The sequence below is a fragment of the Oncorhynchus clarkii genome, chromosome 12 (genome assembly GCF_045791955.1).
Source record: "Oncorhynchus clarkii lewisi isolate Uvic-CL-2024 chromosome 12, UVic_Ocla_1.0, whole genome shotgun sequence".
NCBI lineage: Eukaryota > Metazoa > Chordata > Actinopteri > Salmoniformes > Salmonidae > Oncorhynchus > Oncorhynchus clarkii.
The window spans coordinates 62,095,427-62,111,682 of record NC_092158.1 but is presented as its reverse complement, the minus strand read 5'-3'; the positions used below and the strand labels follow the sequence as shown (position 1 = coordinate 62,111,682).

Below are 16,256 nucleotides of genomic sequence, written 5' to 3'. Positions count from 1 at the left end.
TTGACCTCTAGGTTTTATGAGTATTATGACTCTGTGGTACTCCACTTGCAGTGCACTGTAGTATTTTCAAGGGGGGATATTTCGCTGCTACACGCGATGTTTGTTGTTTTCCTTGAATCTGTCCGAAGTTGCAATGTCGTAAACACCTATGAACTAACATTAAAGCGATAAGAAAAACGTTTTATACTAGTCAGTTATAACATTTTTCTGTCTGCCCGAAGTTCTGTAAAAAATGTCAAATCTGTGACGTATGGAAATTTGCGGAACACCACAAGATAACATTGAGGAAGTAGCTAGCTAGATTGCTAGCTAATCGGACAGCTGTGTAATAATAACGTCAGATAGCTGTTTATGTAGCTGCTGTTTAATAACCGATTTAATTCGTTTTTAATCATGGACCAAGCAGTCAGCGTCAATGCAGACCCAGATATGCCATCTGACAGTGAAGGTAAATCGTGTGTCACACTTATGATTTGTTTCACCGATCAGACAGATCACACTGCTGTGTGGATGGCTAGCTAGTAGGCTATTTCACTATTTATATTTAATTTGGTTATTTTGTTAACACCATGTCTCTCTAATGTCTGTAGGCCATAGCTCGCGCTGGTGAGTTTAGTTTTGGGATTGTGTTCTACTGTGGTGAATGTGATGTGAAATCAGAAACGAGCCTAGCTACCAGTGTTTAATTTCTTTAAATGTAACGTTATTTGAATCAAACCTATTTAGCTAGCTACAGTGAACACGGTTACATGCACACAATCTTGCGATTACTGTGGATAGTCAGGTTAATACAATAGTTTGTTTAAAATGTGTTTACATGCTTCGACACGTGAAATCAGGCTGCTGATGGGACTTTTGATAAATGCAGAAAGTCGCCAATCAAGAAACATTCTACCACAGTGACCATGTTTTTGCGTAGACTATTTGATTCGGATTTCGGACACACTGTATGAAGTTTGTATGTAAAAACAATTTATAAGATGCATATATGTTTTTCCTACCTCACTTCACTCGCACAAATGCACCAGTGTATCGCCGATTAAACTGTTAATATGTGCTAATAATTCGAAAGATTGCGCATAAAACCAAGTGTTTTAATCGGCGTATGTTTACGTCGATTATGACCTTACGCCGATATAGATAAACAGAGTAAGGTGTTTACATGACGACTTCCATACTCGCCGGCCTTACGCCATAATCAGTTGAATATTGAATAATTGGTGCGCATGTTAAGTACTCGATGGAATAGGGCAGGCAAGCTGCAGGGCCTTCAGAAAGTATTCACACCCCTTGGCTTTTTCCCCATTTTGTTCTTACAGCCTGAATTTAAAAGGGATTCATTTGAGATTTGTTGTCACTGGCCTACACACAACACCCCATAATTGTATTTAACTAGGCAAGTCAGTTAAGAACAAATTCTTAATTACAAACCCTCCCCTAACTCGGACGACGCTGGGCTAATTGTGCACCGCCCTATGGGACTCCCGATCACGGCCGGTTGTTGTACAGCCTGGGATCGAACCAGGGTCGGTCGTGACACCTCTGCGCCACTCATGAGCACCTCAAGTGCTATGTTTATTTATTTTTTAAACAAATGTAATTAAAAATGAAAAGCTGAATTGTATTGAGTCAAGCTCTTATGGCAAGCCTAAATAATTTCAGGAGTAACAATTTGCTTAACAAGTCGCATAATAAGTTGCATGGACTCATTGTGCGCAATAGTGTTTAACATTTTTTTTTCTCTGTACCTGACACATACAAATAATTGTAAGATCCCTCAGTTGAGCAGTGAATTTCAAACAGATTCAACTACGAAGGGCACCTATTCTTAGATGGGTAAAAAAAAAGCATCCATTCAATATGTTGAAGTTATTAATTACACTTTGGATGGTGGATCAATATATCCAGTCATTACAACGATACAGGCATCTTTCCTAACTCATTTGCGAGGAAGGAACCCGCTCAGGGGTTTCACCATGAGGCAAATGGTAACTTAAAAGCAGTTAGTTGTCTCCAATCACAGCCATTAAACTGAGGATGGATCAACATTGTAGTTACTCCACAATTAACCTAATTGACAGAGTAAAAATAAGGAAGCCTGTAAAGAATACAAATTCCAAATCATGCATTCTGTTTGCAACAAGGCACTAAAGTAATACTGCAAAAAAATGGGGCAAAGCAATTCACTTTTTGTTAATAAGTTGTTTGGGGCAAATCCAATACATATTTTTCAAGCATAGTGGTGGCTGCATCATGTTATAGGTACGCTTGTAATCATTAAAGACTGGGCAGTTTTTCAGGAAAATCTATGGCAAGCCCTGAAAATGGTTCTAACAATGATCAACAACAAATTTGACAGAGCTTGATGAATTTTGGAAAACAAAATGGGCAAATGTTGCATAATCCAGATTTGGAAAGCTTTAGACTTACCCGGAAATACAAAAGTATTTTGACACTCCTTCAAAATGAGTGGATTTGGCTTTTTCAGCCACACCCGTTGCTGACAGATGAAATAGAACAAACTATGCAATCTACATAGACAAACATTTGCAGTATAATGGTTTTACTGAAGAGCTCAGTGGCTTTCAACATGGCACCGTCTGGGATTCCACCTTTCCAACAAGTCAGTTTGTCAAATTTCTGTCTTGCTAGAGCTGCCCCGGTCAACTGTAAGTGCTGTTATTGTGAATTGGAAACATCTAGGAGCAACAACGGCTAAGCTGCGAAGTGGTAGGCCACAAGCTCACAGAACGGAACCGCCAAGTGCTGAAGCGCGTAGCTCATAAAAATGTCCTCGGTGGCAACACTCACTACCAAGTTCCAACCTGCCTCTGGAAGCTACATCAGCACAATAACCGTTCGTCGGGAGCTTCATGAAATAGGTTTCCATGGCCAGCCTAAGATCACCTTGCGCAATACCAAGCGTCAGCTGGAGTGGTGTAAAGCTCACCGCCATTGGACTCTGGAGTGATGAATCACACTTGACTATCTGGCAGTCCGACGGACAACTCTGGGTTTGGCGGATGCCTAGAGAACGCTACCTGCCCCATTGCGAACTGTAAAGTTTGGTGGAGGAGGAATAATGTTTTGGGGTTATTTTTCATGGTTCGGTCTAGGCCCCTTAGTTCCAATGGAGGGAAATCTTATCACAGCATACGTTCTACGCTTCCAACTTTGTGACAACAGTTTCAGCATGACAATGCCCCCGTGTGCAAAGTGAGGTCCCATAGGGAAATGGTTTGTCGATCGGTGCGGAAGATCTTGTCTGGCCTGCACAGTCTTGACTTCAACCCCATCGAATACCTTTGGGATGAATTGGAACGCCGACTGCGAGCCAGGCCTATTCACCCAACATCAGTGCCCGACCTCACTAATGCTCTTGTGACTGTCACGAACCGGCTCAAAGCCCGTAACTAAAGGGAGACAACGTGGAGATAAGGAGTAACAAAACATATATTTATTAAATAAGTAACTAAGTACAATATACAATGGTGTGTGTAATCAGTAGTGTAAGTGAGTGTTTTGCATGAATGTGATAATGCAGGGTGTTGAAAGGTGCCAAAGCAAACATCTAGAAAGGTGTCTGCATGGAGAGAGTCTCTTCCATGAATGGGGAAGTGGTGTATTTATCCTGGGACACACCGGCCCAGGTGTGTCCCATGTAGCTGACGACCCTCCCAACGCCGTCCACCGGCATCCTAATAAGGAAACAAGAGCAAAGAGAGAATACGTCAGACAGAGTGGGAGGGTTGTCACATTCCCCCCATAAAACCGGGGTTCACACCTCCACCAGCCAACCTCCTCCTCCCCAGACCTCAGCAACCTTTGCGCATAGGAAGCAATTTAAGAGGAAAGAACACAAGGCCAGGAGGCAGACAGGAAAGATTGACCATTGTTTGGGGTTGTCATGTTCTGTCACGTAAACATTCAGGAACATGGCACAAAAGAACACAACAGCTACAAACTCCAACGAAAAGAACATCAGGGTCCTTCTTAATTTGTACAACAACTCCCAATGATTCATAGTCATGTCCAACGATTCATAGTCACTTCCAACGTAACAGATTCACTAATTTCAATCATTCAAACTTGTAGTGTTCAGCGATCTTCAACAGCTGTTCTTTAGTACATAATTCTAACAGTTCCTCTGATGGAAAGCGAATTAACTTGTCTCCATGAGACACCATAGTCATAAGTAAATAATCTCGCTCATCCCCTCTGCTGAGCACATCAGACCACAATCAGAGAAATGACAATCACCCTGAGCGTCACAGAAGAGAGATGAGATATGGAGCTTCCCCAAAACCTACAATAACTCAACCCTAGACTTCGTGCGGATTTGCGGTGGGTATTTACACACTGTAGTCTGGTGACAAGGAAATAAAACTCCCCAGCATGCTGGCAAATTCCACCAAGCCACAGATGTGCCCCCGAGACAACTGCTCAGTCCACAGACACCACTCAAAAACAACAAACATTTAACCATGCCCAACATGTCCAAAAATTAAACACGTCGCTAAGTCTATCAGGAGAAAAAGGCTATAGCTCCGGGTAGCAAGTTCCACTACCCTACCCAAATCTCCCACCGAGGTACACAGCCGATACTCACCTCCCTCAGACCTACGTCCCAACAGAAAGTAGAACAAGAGTTTCCAGGCTGGGCAGGGCCTGGAAACTAACCATTATACTCTCTCTAAAGCAGCACACAAACCAAACAAAGGCAACCAAGACTGGGCCTATCAAACTCAAACAAAATATGCAAACCAAACACGTACCTCTACGGTCTACCAAACTAATACGTTCAAATATCCCGGAGGAGCGCCCACTTGTCACGAACCGGCTCAAAGCCAGTAACTAAAGGGAGACAACATGGAGATAAGGAGTAACAAAACATATTTATTAAATAAGTAACTAAGTACAATATACAATGGTGTGTGTAATCAGTAGTGTAAGTGAGTGTTTTGCATGCATGAATGTGATAATGCAGGGTGTTGAAAGGTGCCAAAGCAAACAACCAAAAGGCCACCAAGAAACACAACAAAATCTAGAAAGGTGTCTGCATGGAGAGAGTCTCCTTCATGAATGGGGAAGTGGTGTACGGTAGACAGAGTGGGAGAGTCGTCACAGATGAATGGATTCAAGTGCCTGCAGCTCCATATTAATGCCCATGATTTTGGAATGAGATGTTCGATGAGCAGGTGTCCATATACTTTTGGTTAAGTAGTTTATATTAGTGTCCCCCCCCACTTTGACATTACAGAATACTTTGTGTATATTGTTGACAAAAAGGACAATTAAATACATTTTAATCCCACTTTGTAACACAACAAAATGTGGAAAAAGTCCAGGGGTGTGAATACTTTCTGAAGGCACTATATGTTGTAAAGACTGACTAAACCAATCCTTGTAGATTCTGTCTGGCTCCAGCAATAAGTATGTATGTAGCCACAGCAGTCATTATGGAATTCTAAAATGGCTGCTGTGGCTTCTGCTAGCTAGCATGAGGACAAAAACTGCAGTTTACTTAAAAACTAGCAGTCATTCCTTCTACTCGGTGTAGCAGCTGGGACAATTCGAAGTACAACGCAATTGTCATACCTAGATTGAGGTACATTTTCCAAGCCATATCTTGTACTGGCTTTGCGGTGTCTTAATCTACATAGGAAGGCTGGCTACATCTTATCCTCAGTTTGCCCTACAACATCATTGCGTAGCCTCAGTGAACTTGCGATCATTCATTGGCCCACTGATACTTATCATCATCTCTGCATGCCCCCCCCACCCCCTGCACTGAATGTTCTGAAATGCAGGCAATAGAAATGAATGATTTGAAATTCAACATTGTGTCTCCCACCTTTCCTCCTGACCCTTGTCTTCAGGTTGCTGGGGTTGTGCAATAACTTTGCGTACGTGGTGATGCTGAGTGCAGCCCATGACATCTTAAAACAACAAGGGTCTCACAACTCCACATCGCCTGTAAGAATGGTTTGTAGAATGCTGTATCACCATAGCATTTGTATCTATTGTTAGTATCAAAGTACTATATTGGCAATATTCTTTCATTCTCTCTCCTTGTCCTCCTTCTTCAGACCCCATCCACAGTTGCTTTGGACGTTGAAGGTGGAAAAATAAGTCGTTACGACTGCAGCCCTGTTTCTACCGCGGTAAATAGAGATGCACTGCAGCTGTGAAAGTGTGTGTGATCAAATGTTATTTTATTCAGCAGATGTTATTGCGGGTGTAGCGAAATTCTCGTGTTCCTAGCTCCAATAGTGCAGAAATATTTTACGATTCACAACAATACACACAAATCTAAAGTAAAAGAATGGAGTTAAGAAATATATAAATATTAGGTCGAGCAATGTCGGAGTGGCATTGACTAAAATACAGTGTATATACATATGAAATGAGTAAAGCAGTATGTAAACATTTATTAAAGTGACCAGCCTGATCCTGCCTGGTTAACATGTGTGTGACCTCTCTGTCCCCCTCTCCAAGGCTGTTTTGTTGGCTGATATTCTTCCCACTCTCATGATCAAGTTACCTGCTCCATTCTTCGTCCACAATCTCCCTTATGGGTAAGAGAAGGACAGATGGTGCTTTCCCAGTTGTCTTTGAATACTTTTTCTTACAGTAAATGAACATTGTAATAAGATGTTGTCAATGGCTGTATCTTAGCTTTTGCTAATCATAACATAATACAGAAACAATATTATCCTACATTACCAGTTTGTTTGAGTTTGCAAAGGTTTGCCAATTTGAGTGCACATGTCAATTTGGAGGTTGTGTTTTTGTCCACAGTTTCCGAGTGTTGGTATGCGTTGCAACAGCGATTGCAAGCTTCCTTGTGGTGTCCTTATCTTCTACCATGTGGATAAGCGTTTTGGGTAATGTGTGTGTGTAGGCCTATGTTTGTGAATGGGGAGACGAAACGTTTGAGATATGATCATTGATCACTATTTTAATTCCTAGAACATTGCACTTCTGACATTTCCCCTGAAACCAGACACTATCTCACTGATACGGTAACCAGCATCTATCAGCCAGTCAGCAGTTCTGTTAATAGCTGATTTAGCTGATTAATTAATCATTTTTATTTAACGTTTATTTAACTAGGCAAGTCAGTTAAGAACAAATTCTTATTTACAATGACAGCCTAAATCAAATACAATTTTATTGGTCACATACACATGGTTAGCAGATGTTAATGCGAGTGTAGAGAAATGCTTGTGCTTCTAGTTCTGACCATGCAGTAGAATCTAACAAGTAATCTAACAATTTCACAACAACTACCTTATACACACAAGTGTAAAGTAATTAATAAGAATATGTACATATAAATATATGGATGAGCGATGGCCGAACAGCATAGGCAAGATGCAGTAGATGGTATAGAGTACAGTATATACATATGAGCTGAGTAATTCAGGGTATGAAAACATTGTTTAAAGTGACTAGTGATACATTTATTACATCTCATTTTTGTATTATTTAAGTGGCTATAGATTTGAGTCAGTAGCCACTCATTGTTAGTGATGGCTGTTTAACATTCTGATGGCCTTGTGATAGAAGCTGTTTTTCAGTCTCTCGGTCCCCGCTTTGATGCACCTGTACTGACCTCGCCTTCTGGATGATAGCGGGGTGAACAGGCAGTGGCTCGGGTGGTTGTTGTCCTTGATGATCTTGTTCACCCGCCTGTGACATCGGGTGGTGTAGGTGTCTTGGAGGGCAGGTAGTTTGCTCCCGGTGATGCGTTGTGCAGACCTCACTACCCTCTGGAGAGCCTTGCGGTTGTGGGCGGAGCAGTTGCCGTACCAGGCAGTGATACAGTCCGACAGGATGCTCTCGATTGTGAGTCTGTAAAAGTTTGAGTGTTTTTGGTGACCAAGCCAAATTTCTTCAGCCTCCTGAGATTGAAGAGGCGCTGTTGCGCCTTCTTCACTACGCTGTCTGTGTGGGAGTACCATTTCAGTTTGTCCATGATGTGTTCCCCCTGTAACTTAAAACTTTCCACTTTCTCCGCTACTGTCCCGTCAATGTTGGTAGGGGGGTGATCCCTCTGCTGTTTCCTGAAGTCCACGATCATCTCCTTTGTTTTGTTGAGTGTGAGGTTATTTTCCTGATACCACACGCCGAGGGCCCTCACCTCCTCCCCGTAGGCAGTCGTGTCATGGTTGCTAATCAAGACTACCACTATAGTGTCGTCTGCAAACTTGATGATTGAGTTAGAGGCGTGCATGGCCACGCAATCATGGGTGAACAGGGAGTATAGGAGAGGGCTGAAAACGCACCCTTGTTGGGCCCCAGTGTTGAGGATCAGCGGGGTGGAGATGTTGTTTCCTACCCTCACCACCTAGGAGCGGCCCGTCAAGTCCAGGACCCAGTTGCACAGGGCGGGGTCGAGACCCAGGGTCTCGAGCTTAATGACGAGTTTGGAGGGTACCATGGTGTTAAATGCTGAGCTGTAGTCGATGAACAGCATTCTTACATAGGTATTCCTCTTGTCCAAATGGGTTTGGGCAGTGTGATTACGATTGCGTCGTCTGTGGACCTATTGGGGCGGTAAGCAAATTGGAGTGGGTCGAGGGTGTCAGGTAAGGTGGAGGTGATATGATTCTTGACCAGTCTCTCAAAACACCTCATGATGACAGAAGTGAGTGCTACGGGCGATAGTCTTTTAGCTCAGTTACCTTAGCTTTCTTGGGAACAGGAACAATGGTGGTCCTCTTGAAGCATGTGGGAACAGCATACTGGGATAGGGAGAGATTGAATATGTCCGTAAACACACCAGCCAGCTGGTCTGCGCATGCTCTGAGGACGTGCCTAGGGATGCCGTCTTGGCCGGCAGCCTTGTGAGTGTTAACACGTTTAAATGTTTTACTCACATTGGCTGCGGTGAAAGAGAGTCCGCAGGTTTTTGGTAGCGGGCCGTGTCGGTGACACTTTATTGTCCTCATAGCGAGCAAAGAAGTTGTTTAGTTTGTCTGGGAGCAAGACTTTGGGGTCTGTGACGGGGCTGGTTTTCTTTTTGTAGTCCGTGATTGACTGTAGACCCTGCCACATTCCTCTCGTGTCTGAGCCGTTGAATTGCGACTCTACTTTGTCTCTACTGACGCTTAGCTTGTTTGATTGCCTAGTGGAGGGAATAGCTACACTGATTGTATTCGGTCATGTTTCCAGTCACCTTGCCCTGATTAAAAGCAGTGGTTCCTGGGAACAGTGGGTTAACTGCCTTGTTCAGTGGCAGAACGACACATTTTTTCCTTGTCAGCTCAGGGTTTCAATCCAGCAACCTTTCAGTCATGTGTATATTAACCTCTCTGCGCACGGAAACCGCTAGCGGGCTGAAATTCCACAACATATGGTGATCGCTACAGAAATAGTCATATTAAACATTCATGAAAATACAAGTGTCTCACATGTATTGAAAGCCTAGAAACTTGCTAATCCAACTGCGTTGTCAGATTTAAAAAGTGATTTACTGCGAAAGAATACGATGCAATTATCTGAGCATAGAGCCCCATAAAACATTTTTTTTAACCAGCACAGGCCTAACAAACTGCATTAAAATAGATTGTTTACCTTTGATGATCTTTGTCTGTTTGCAATTCCAATGCTCATTGTTACACAATGAATGATCTTTTGTTTGATAAAATCCGTTTTTATAGCCTAACACGAAACATTTTGTGAACCACTTGTGTCGTGAATTCCGTCTCATTCCATTTTCGACGACACATTCCAGGTAAATATCCCACACAGAACTTGACTTTTCCAGTCATGTTTGGTTTCACTGCAATCAACTGGTTTGTTTGTAACACAATCAAACGTGATGGGCCATTTTTTGCGGGACGTATTGACTGAAAGAAACCGATTTGAAGAGAAGTCATGACATCATTGTGCACCAATGATTTGCCTGCTGTTTCGTTGATTGACTGTCTTTTAACCCAATGACCACTGATCGTCTTGAAATCAAGCTGGGTAGATAGCCAATGAGCTGAGCTAGACAGCAATACGCCATGTTTATGTGTTGCAAGACCAACCCATGTAGTATGCTCCAGCTTAACGAGAGTCATTCTGTATTGAAGTTTCATAGCGGAAGGAGCTAAGCATATTACGCACTGCATTGTTTGGTAAACGCGCAGATTCAGCTGTTTATATATCAATCATTATGGCGACTAAGTCAGGGAAAGCTAAATCTAAGTCTAGATATACAGATGTACACACAATTTTAGAATAAATTGATTGGGAAAGTGAGACAGAGATTTTTGTAGGATGCTTAATTTAGCGATTGTGGAGGAATATTTTTTGAACGGGAGAGGGCATCGTTTTGGACTGGTAAGTTCTTATCATGCTAATGCCCTTGTTTGAAATTAATAATATAAAATATTATTTGTGATTGTTTTTAAATTTTAGAAGCAATATATAAACATGTAATGTCATGAAATGTGAGATGCGTGTGTCTGCCGCCCCACCCCAACCCACATGAAATAGCCTATTTGAGGCTGTTGAGGAGAGGGCAGGACCACATCAATGGCAAAAGTGAAATGGAGACAGTAGATACAGCTGGTCTGTTGTAATATAATAAATACAGTAGATCTAGCTGGTCTGTCATAATATAATAGAGACAGTAGATCTAGCTGAAATGTCATAATATAAAAGAGATATTAGATCTAGCAGGTAATAATAATATAATAATATATTCAATCTTCAACCTTCTATATATATCTGTTTATTATACCTGTTGATACAGGGCTCATACAGTGGGGCAAAAAAGTATTTAGTCAGCCACCAATTGTGCAAGTTCTCCCACTTAAAAAGATGAGAGGCCTGTAATTTTCCTCATAGGTACACTTCAACTATGACAGACGAAATGAGAAAAAAAAATTCCAGAAAATCACATTGTAGGATTTTAAATGAGTTAATTTGCAAATTATGTTGGAAAATAAGTATTTTTCTGCCTTTCTAGGGAGTTTTTCCTAGCCACCGTGCTTCTACACCTGCATTGCTTGCTGTTTGGGGTTTTAGGCTAGGGCTATATAAATAGATTTGATTTGATAGAGGACTGAGGGTCTTCCAAATATTGAAAGTGTGTAAATAGTTACCCATGTTATTTTGTAAATGTGTATATATATATATATATTTATAAATATTTTTTAATCAATAAAAAAATTCATCCATATTTTGTTTTTGTCATTTTTTTCTCCATTTTTTTTTTTGGGGGGGGGTGTGTTAGAATACCATTTTGGTATTTTGTATATAGTTATTTGTTTCAAAATGTATACCGTCACCAATTTGGCCACTTGGGTACATTTGGGCTACTTGTGTGGGACACCTGGGTAGCTTCATGATAAATGTCATGTAGCACACTCATTTGGAAGTTATCATTCTGAAACTTTGCACAAGTACTGTTGCCCTCTTATATTTTTCACTGAAATTGTCCCCATCATCCTATGTGGGGAGAAATGTAAATGTTAATTCATAGACAGTTGTGAGTCCATGAGATCAAAATGGTACATTGTCGTCAGAATGTATCCATACACCTTAGCTGTGTTCGAAAACCCGTACTAACATACTGTATACTACATACTTAATGAGTATATACCATTTACTATTAGTTCATTTTATTTTACTGTAAACAAACAGTATCGTAGCTTGTTAGCGTAACAAATTACAAGCTAAACATTTTGCGATTTCAGGTGTGTTCGTAAATTCAATCTGCAGTGCCAGAGTGCGCACTGGGCGTTTGTAAATCCAGATCATTGTCAGATTGCAAGTTCAGAGCGTTTCGCTCTCAGAGCGTTCAGAGCGCACGCTGGACGCTCTGGCCGAGGAGTTGGGTTGATCCAAGTGTTCAACTGCAGTCAAGAACCCAAGCTAACTGGCTAATATTGGCTAGCTACTTCCAGACACAAATGAGAGAACACCTCACTCTGACCATTTTATTCGCCATAGCAGAGCTGGTTATCCAGAGTGTTGGTGACTGTAACTGTGATGCTGGCAACAATTTATTATGCTTTTTTTTGCCAATGTTTACTGAGAGTGAGAGTGCTCTGAAATCGTAGTAGTTAGCCAAAATTAAAAATGTTCATGGAATCGCACAACGACTATACCACTTAGCTAAGAATGATGTGAATAATCAAGTCTATAAACGTTGGTTAGTTAGTTAATATACTGCCTGACAAGTTCGATGTATTAGTATCCAACAAACGTTAGGTAACTAGCTAACATTACCGGTACATACTGCTGTAATGCTATGCGTAACTTATTTGTCAAGTCATTACTTTATTACATTGCTCAACATTTTCTAAACATTTGTCATTAATTAGTTCAATGAATTTGAATTGGCTCTCGTCGGTCTTCGGCTTCATATTTTCCGCCATTTGCTTCAAATCTGAAAATGTTGTGAAGCCACACCCATTTTCTGAAGAATTGCATTTTGGGCCCTAAAAGTACAGAAATAGTGTCCTCTGTGTGTATACTTCGTATTTTTGGAGAATTTAGTCCAACATCCGGGAACCTTTTGGCTTACAAACTATATCCATACTATGACCAATAAGCATACTATATATAGTCAATTCACATCACAAATAGTGCGGTCAGTATGAGTATTCGAACACAGCTCTGGACTTTTTCCACATTTTGTTGTGGATTCACATCTTTCCATTTTGAATTAAACATGGATTAAATATAATATTTTCTCACCCATCTAATGACAAAGTGAAAACATGTTTTAAGAATTTATTGAAAATGAAATGCAGAAATGTATTTTACATAAATAATTCACACCCCTGAGTCAATACTTTTACATTTATTTGTGGGGGTAGATCAGCTTTAATATTGCAGATTGTGGCTTGCATCAATATAATTGTCAGCATAATTTCCAATCCCCATATATATATATATATATATATATATATATTATGTTTGTATGTATATATAAATATTTATACATACACAGTACCAGTGAAAAGTTTAGACACACCTACTCATTCAAGGGTTTTTATTTTTCCTATTTTCTACATTGTAGAATAATAGTGAAGAGATCAAAACTATGAAATAACACATGAAATCAAGTAGTAACTTAAAATGTGTTATACAAATCAAAATATTTTATATTTAAGATTCTTCAAAGTAGCCACCCTTTGCCTTGATGACAGCTTTGCACACTCTTGGCATTCTCTCAACCAGCTTCACCTGGAATACTTTTCCAACAGTCTTGAAGCATTTCCCATATATGCTGAGCACTTGTTGGTTGCTTGCAGTCCAACTCATCCCAACCCATGTCAATTGGGTTGAGGTCGGGTGATTGTGGAGGCCAGGTCACTTGATGCAGCACTCCATCACTCTCCTTGGTCAAATAGCCCTTACATAGACTGGAGATGTGTTTTGGGTCATTGTCCTGTTGAAAAACAAATGATAGTCCCATTAAGTGCAAACCAGATGGGATGGTGTATCGCTGCTAAATGCTGTGGTAGCCATGCTGGTTAGTTGTGCCTTGAATTCGAAATTAATCACAGACAGTGTCAATAGCAAAGGACCCCACACCCTCATACCTCCTCCTCCGTGCTTCACGGTGGGAACGACACGTGCGGAGTTCATCCGTTCACCTACTTTGCGTCTGAAAAAAGACACGGCGGTTGGAACAAAAAATGTCACATTTGGACTCATCAGACCAAAGGACAGATTTCCACCAGTCTAATGTTGATTGCTCGTGTTTCTTGCCCCAAGCAAGTCTCTTCTTATTGGTGACTTTTAGTAGTAGTTTCTCTGCAGCAATTTGACCATGAAGGCCTGATTCAGAGGTAGCTCTGTCTTCCTTTTCCTGTGGCGGTCCTCATGAGGGCCAGTTTCATCATAGCGCTTGAAGAAACTTTCAAAGTTCTTGATATTTTCCACTTTGACTGACCTTCATGTCTTAAAGTAATGGACTAATTTCTCTTTGCTTATTTCAGCGGTTCTTGCCATAATATGGACGTGGTCTTTTACCAAATAGGGCTATCTTCTGTATACCACCCCTACCTTGTCACAACACAACTGATTGGCTCAAATGCATTAAGAAGGAAATAAATTCCACAAATGAACTTTTAACAAGGCACACCTGCTAATGGAAATGTATTCCAGGTGACTATCTCATGAAGCCGGTTGAGAGAATGCCAAGTGTGTGCAAAACTGTCAAGGCAAAGGGTGGGTACTTAAAGATTTTGAAAGATTAGATTTTTTTTTGTGTTTTTCATAGTGTTGATGTCTTCACTATTATTCTACAATGTAGAAAATAGTTCAAATAAAAACCCTGGAATGAGTAGGTGTGTCAACATTTGACTGGTACTGTGTGCGTGTGTGTGTGTGTGTGTGTGTGTGTGTGGTGCCTTCGGTAAGTATTCAGACCCCTTGACTTTTTCCACATTTTGTTACGTTATAGACTTATTGTTATGCACGTGAGTGAGGACCCAAAAGCTGATCACACGGAGCCTCAGATGAACAGGCAGATTCCGACAGGACAGGACAAGGGTGAAGCAAACGAGACGATAGTTTGGTTCTGGCATGAGAAACTCAAACGAGAATCTGACAAAGACAGAAGCAGGAACAGAGAGAGAAATAGAGACCTAATCAGAGGGGAAAAAGGGAACAGGTGGGAAAAGGGTGAACGAGGTAGTTAGAGAAGATGAGGAGCAGCTGGGGGAAGGAGAGGAAGAGAAGGTAACCTAATACGACCAGCAGAGGGAGACGGAGTGAAGAGAAAGAACAGGAACAAGACATAATATGACAATACATGACACTTATTCTAAAATGTATTAAATAAAAAAAAATTAAATCCTCAGCAATCTACAGACAACACCCCATAATGACAAAGCGAAAACGGATACCTTTTCTACATAAGTATTCAGACCTTTTGCTATGAGACAAGAAATTGAGTTCAGGTGCATCCTGTTTCTGTTGATCATCTTTGATATATTTCTAGGATTTAATTGGAGTCCACCTGTGGTAAATTCAATTGATTGGACATGATTTGGAAAGGCGCACACACCTCTCTATATTAGGTTCCACAGTTGACAGTGTATGTCAGAGGTTAAAGGAATTGTTTGTAGAGCTCAGAAACAGTATTGTGTCAAGGAAAAGATCTGGGGAAGGGTACCATAAAATGTCTGCAGCATTGAAGGTCCCCAAGAACACAGTGTCTTCCATCATTCAAAAATGGACGAAGTTTAGAACCACCAAGAATCTTCCTAGCGCTGTCGGCACGGCCAAACTGAGTAATCTGGAGAGAAGGGCCTTGGTCAGGGAGGTGACCAAGAACCCGATGGTCACTCAGACAGAGAGCTAGAGTTCGTCTGTGGAGATGGGAGAACCTTCCAGAAGGACAACCATCTCTGCAGCACTCCCAATCAGGTGTTAATGGTGGAGTGGCCAGACGGATGCCACTCCTTTAGTAAAAGGCACATGGCTACCCGCTTGGAGTTTTCCAAAAAGCATCTAAAGACTATGAGAAACAAGATTCTCGGGTCTGATGAAACCAAAATTGAACCCTCTGGCCTGAATGCCAAGCATCACGTCTGGATGAAACCTGGCACCATCCCTACGTTGAAGCGTGATAGTGGCAGAATCATGCTGTGGGGATGTTGTTCAGCGGCAGGAGTTGGGAGTCTTGTCAGGATTGAGGGTAAGATTAACTGAAAAAAAATACAGAGAGATCCTTGATGAAAACCTGTTCCAGAGCTCTCAGGACCTCAGACTGGGGCGGTTCACCTTCCAACAGGAGAACAACCCTAAGCACACAGCTAAGACAACACAGGAGTGGCCTCAGGACAAGTTTCTGAATGTCTTTGATTGACCCAGCCAGAGCCCGGACTTAAACCTGAGGGGATCTGCAGAGAAAAATGGGTGAAACTCCCCAAATACAGGTGTTCCAAGCTTATAGCAGTTCGTTTTATTTTGTATAATATATAACACTTGATCTTCCTTGAATAAGTTCCTATTTGTTTTTGTTTTCCACATATTCTGTGCCTCTATGGTAAAAATTGTATTGCTATCTATCTGTACTGTTAGTCCTGCTATATCCTTTGTTAATATGAACTCTTGACCTAAATTGCTATTTTTTTAAAGATGAGTGTTGAATTGCATGTCCTCTAAAGGAACATTTTAAAAGTGTCCCATACAATAAGGGGATCTGCAGTACCTATGTTATGTTGGAAAAAGTCAGTTATAAATGATTCTTTCTTGGTTAAAAACAAGTTGTCATCCAATTTCAAATATCCTTT

The 16,256-nt window shown here is 41.1% G+C and overlaps 1 protein-coding gene across 1 annotated transcript in view; it reads left to right on the top strand.

Moving 5' to 3' along the window:
- The window catches only part of LOC139420998 (battenin-like), a 40,299-nt gene continuing 24,043 nt past the window's right edge, over window positions 1-16,256 (top strand). Inside the window, exons 1-5 of the mRNA XM_071171461.1 lie at window positions 1-448; window positions 5,880-5,976; window positions 6,090-6,164; window positions 6,499-6,578; window positions 6,802-6,887. Coding sequence (XP_071027562.1) covers window positions 5,917-5,976; window positions 6,090-6,164; window positions 6,499-6,578; window positions 6,802-6,887 — 301 coding nt within the window. The 5' untranslated portion in view covers window positions 1-448; window positions 5,880-5,916. The remainder of the gene's footprint in view (window positions 449-5,879; window positions 5,977-6,089; window positions 6,165-6,498; window positions 6,579-6,801; window positions 6,888-16,256) is intronic.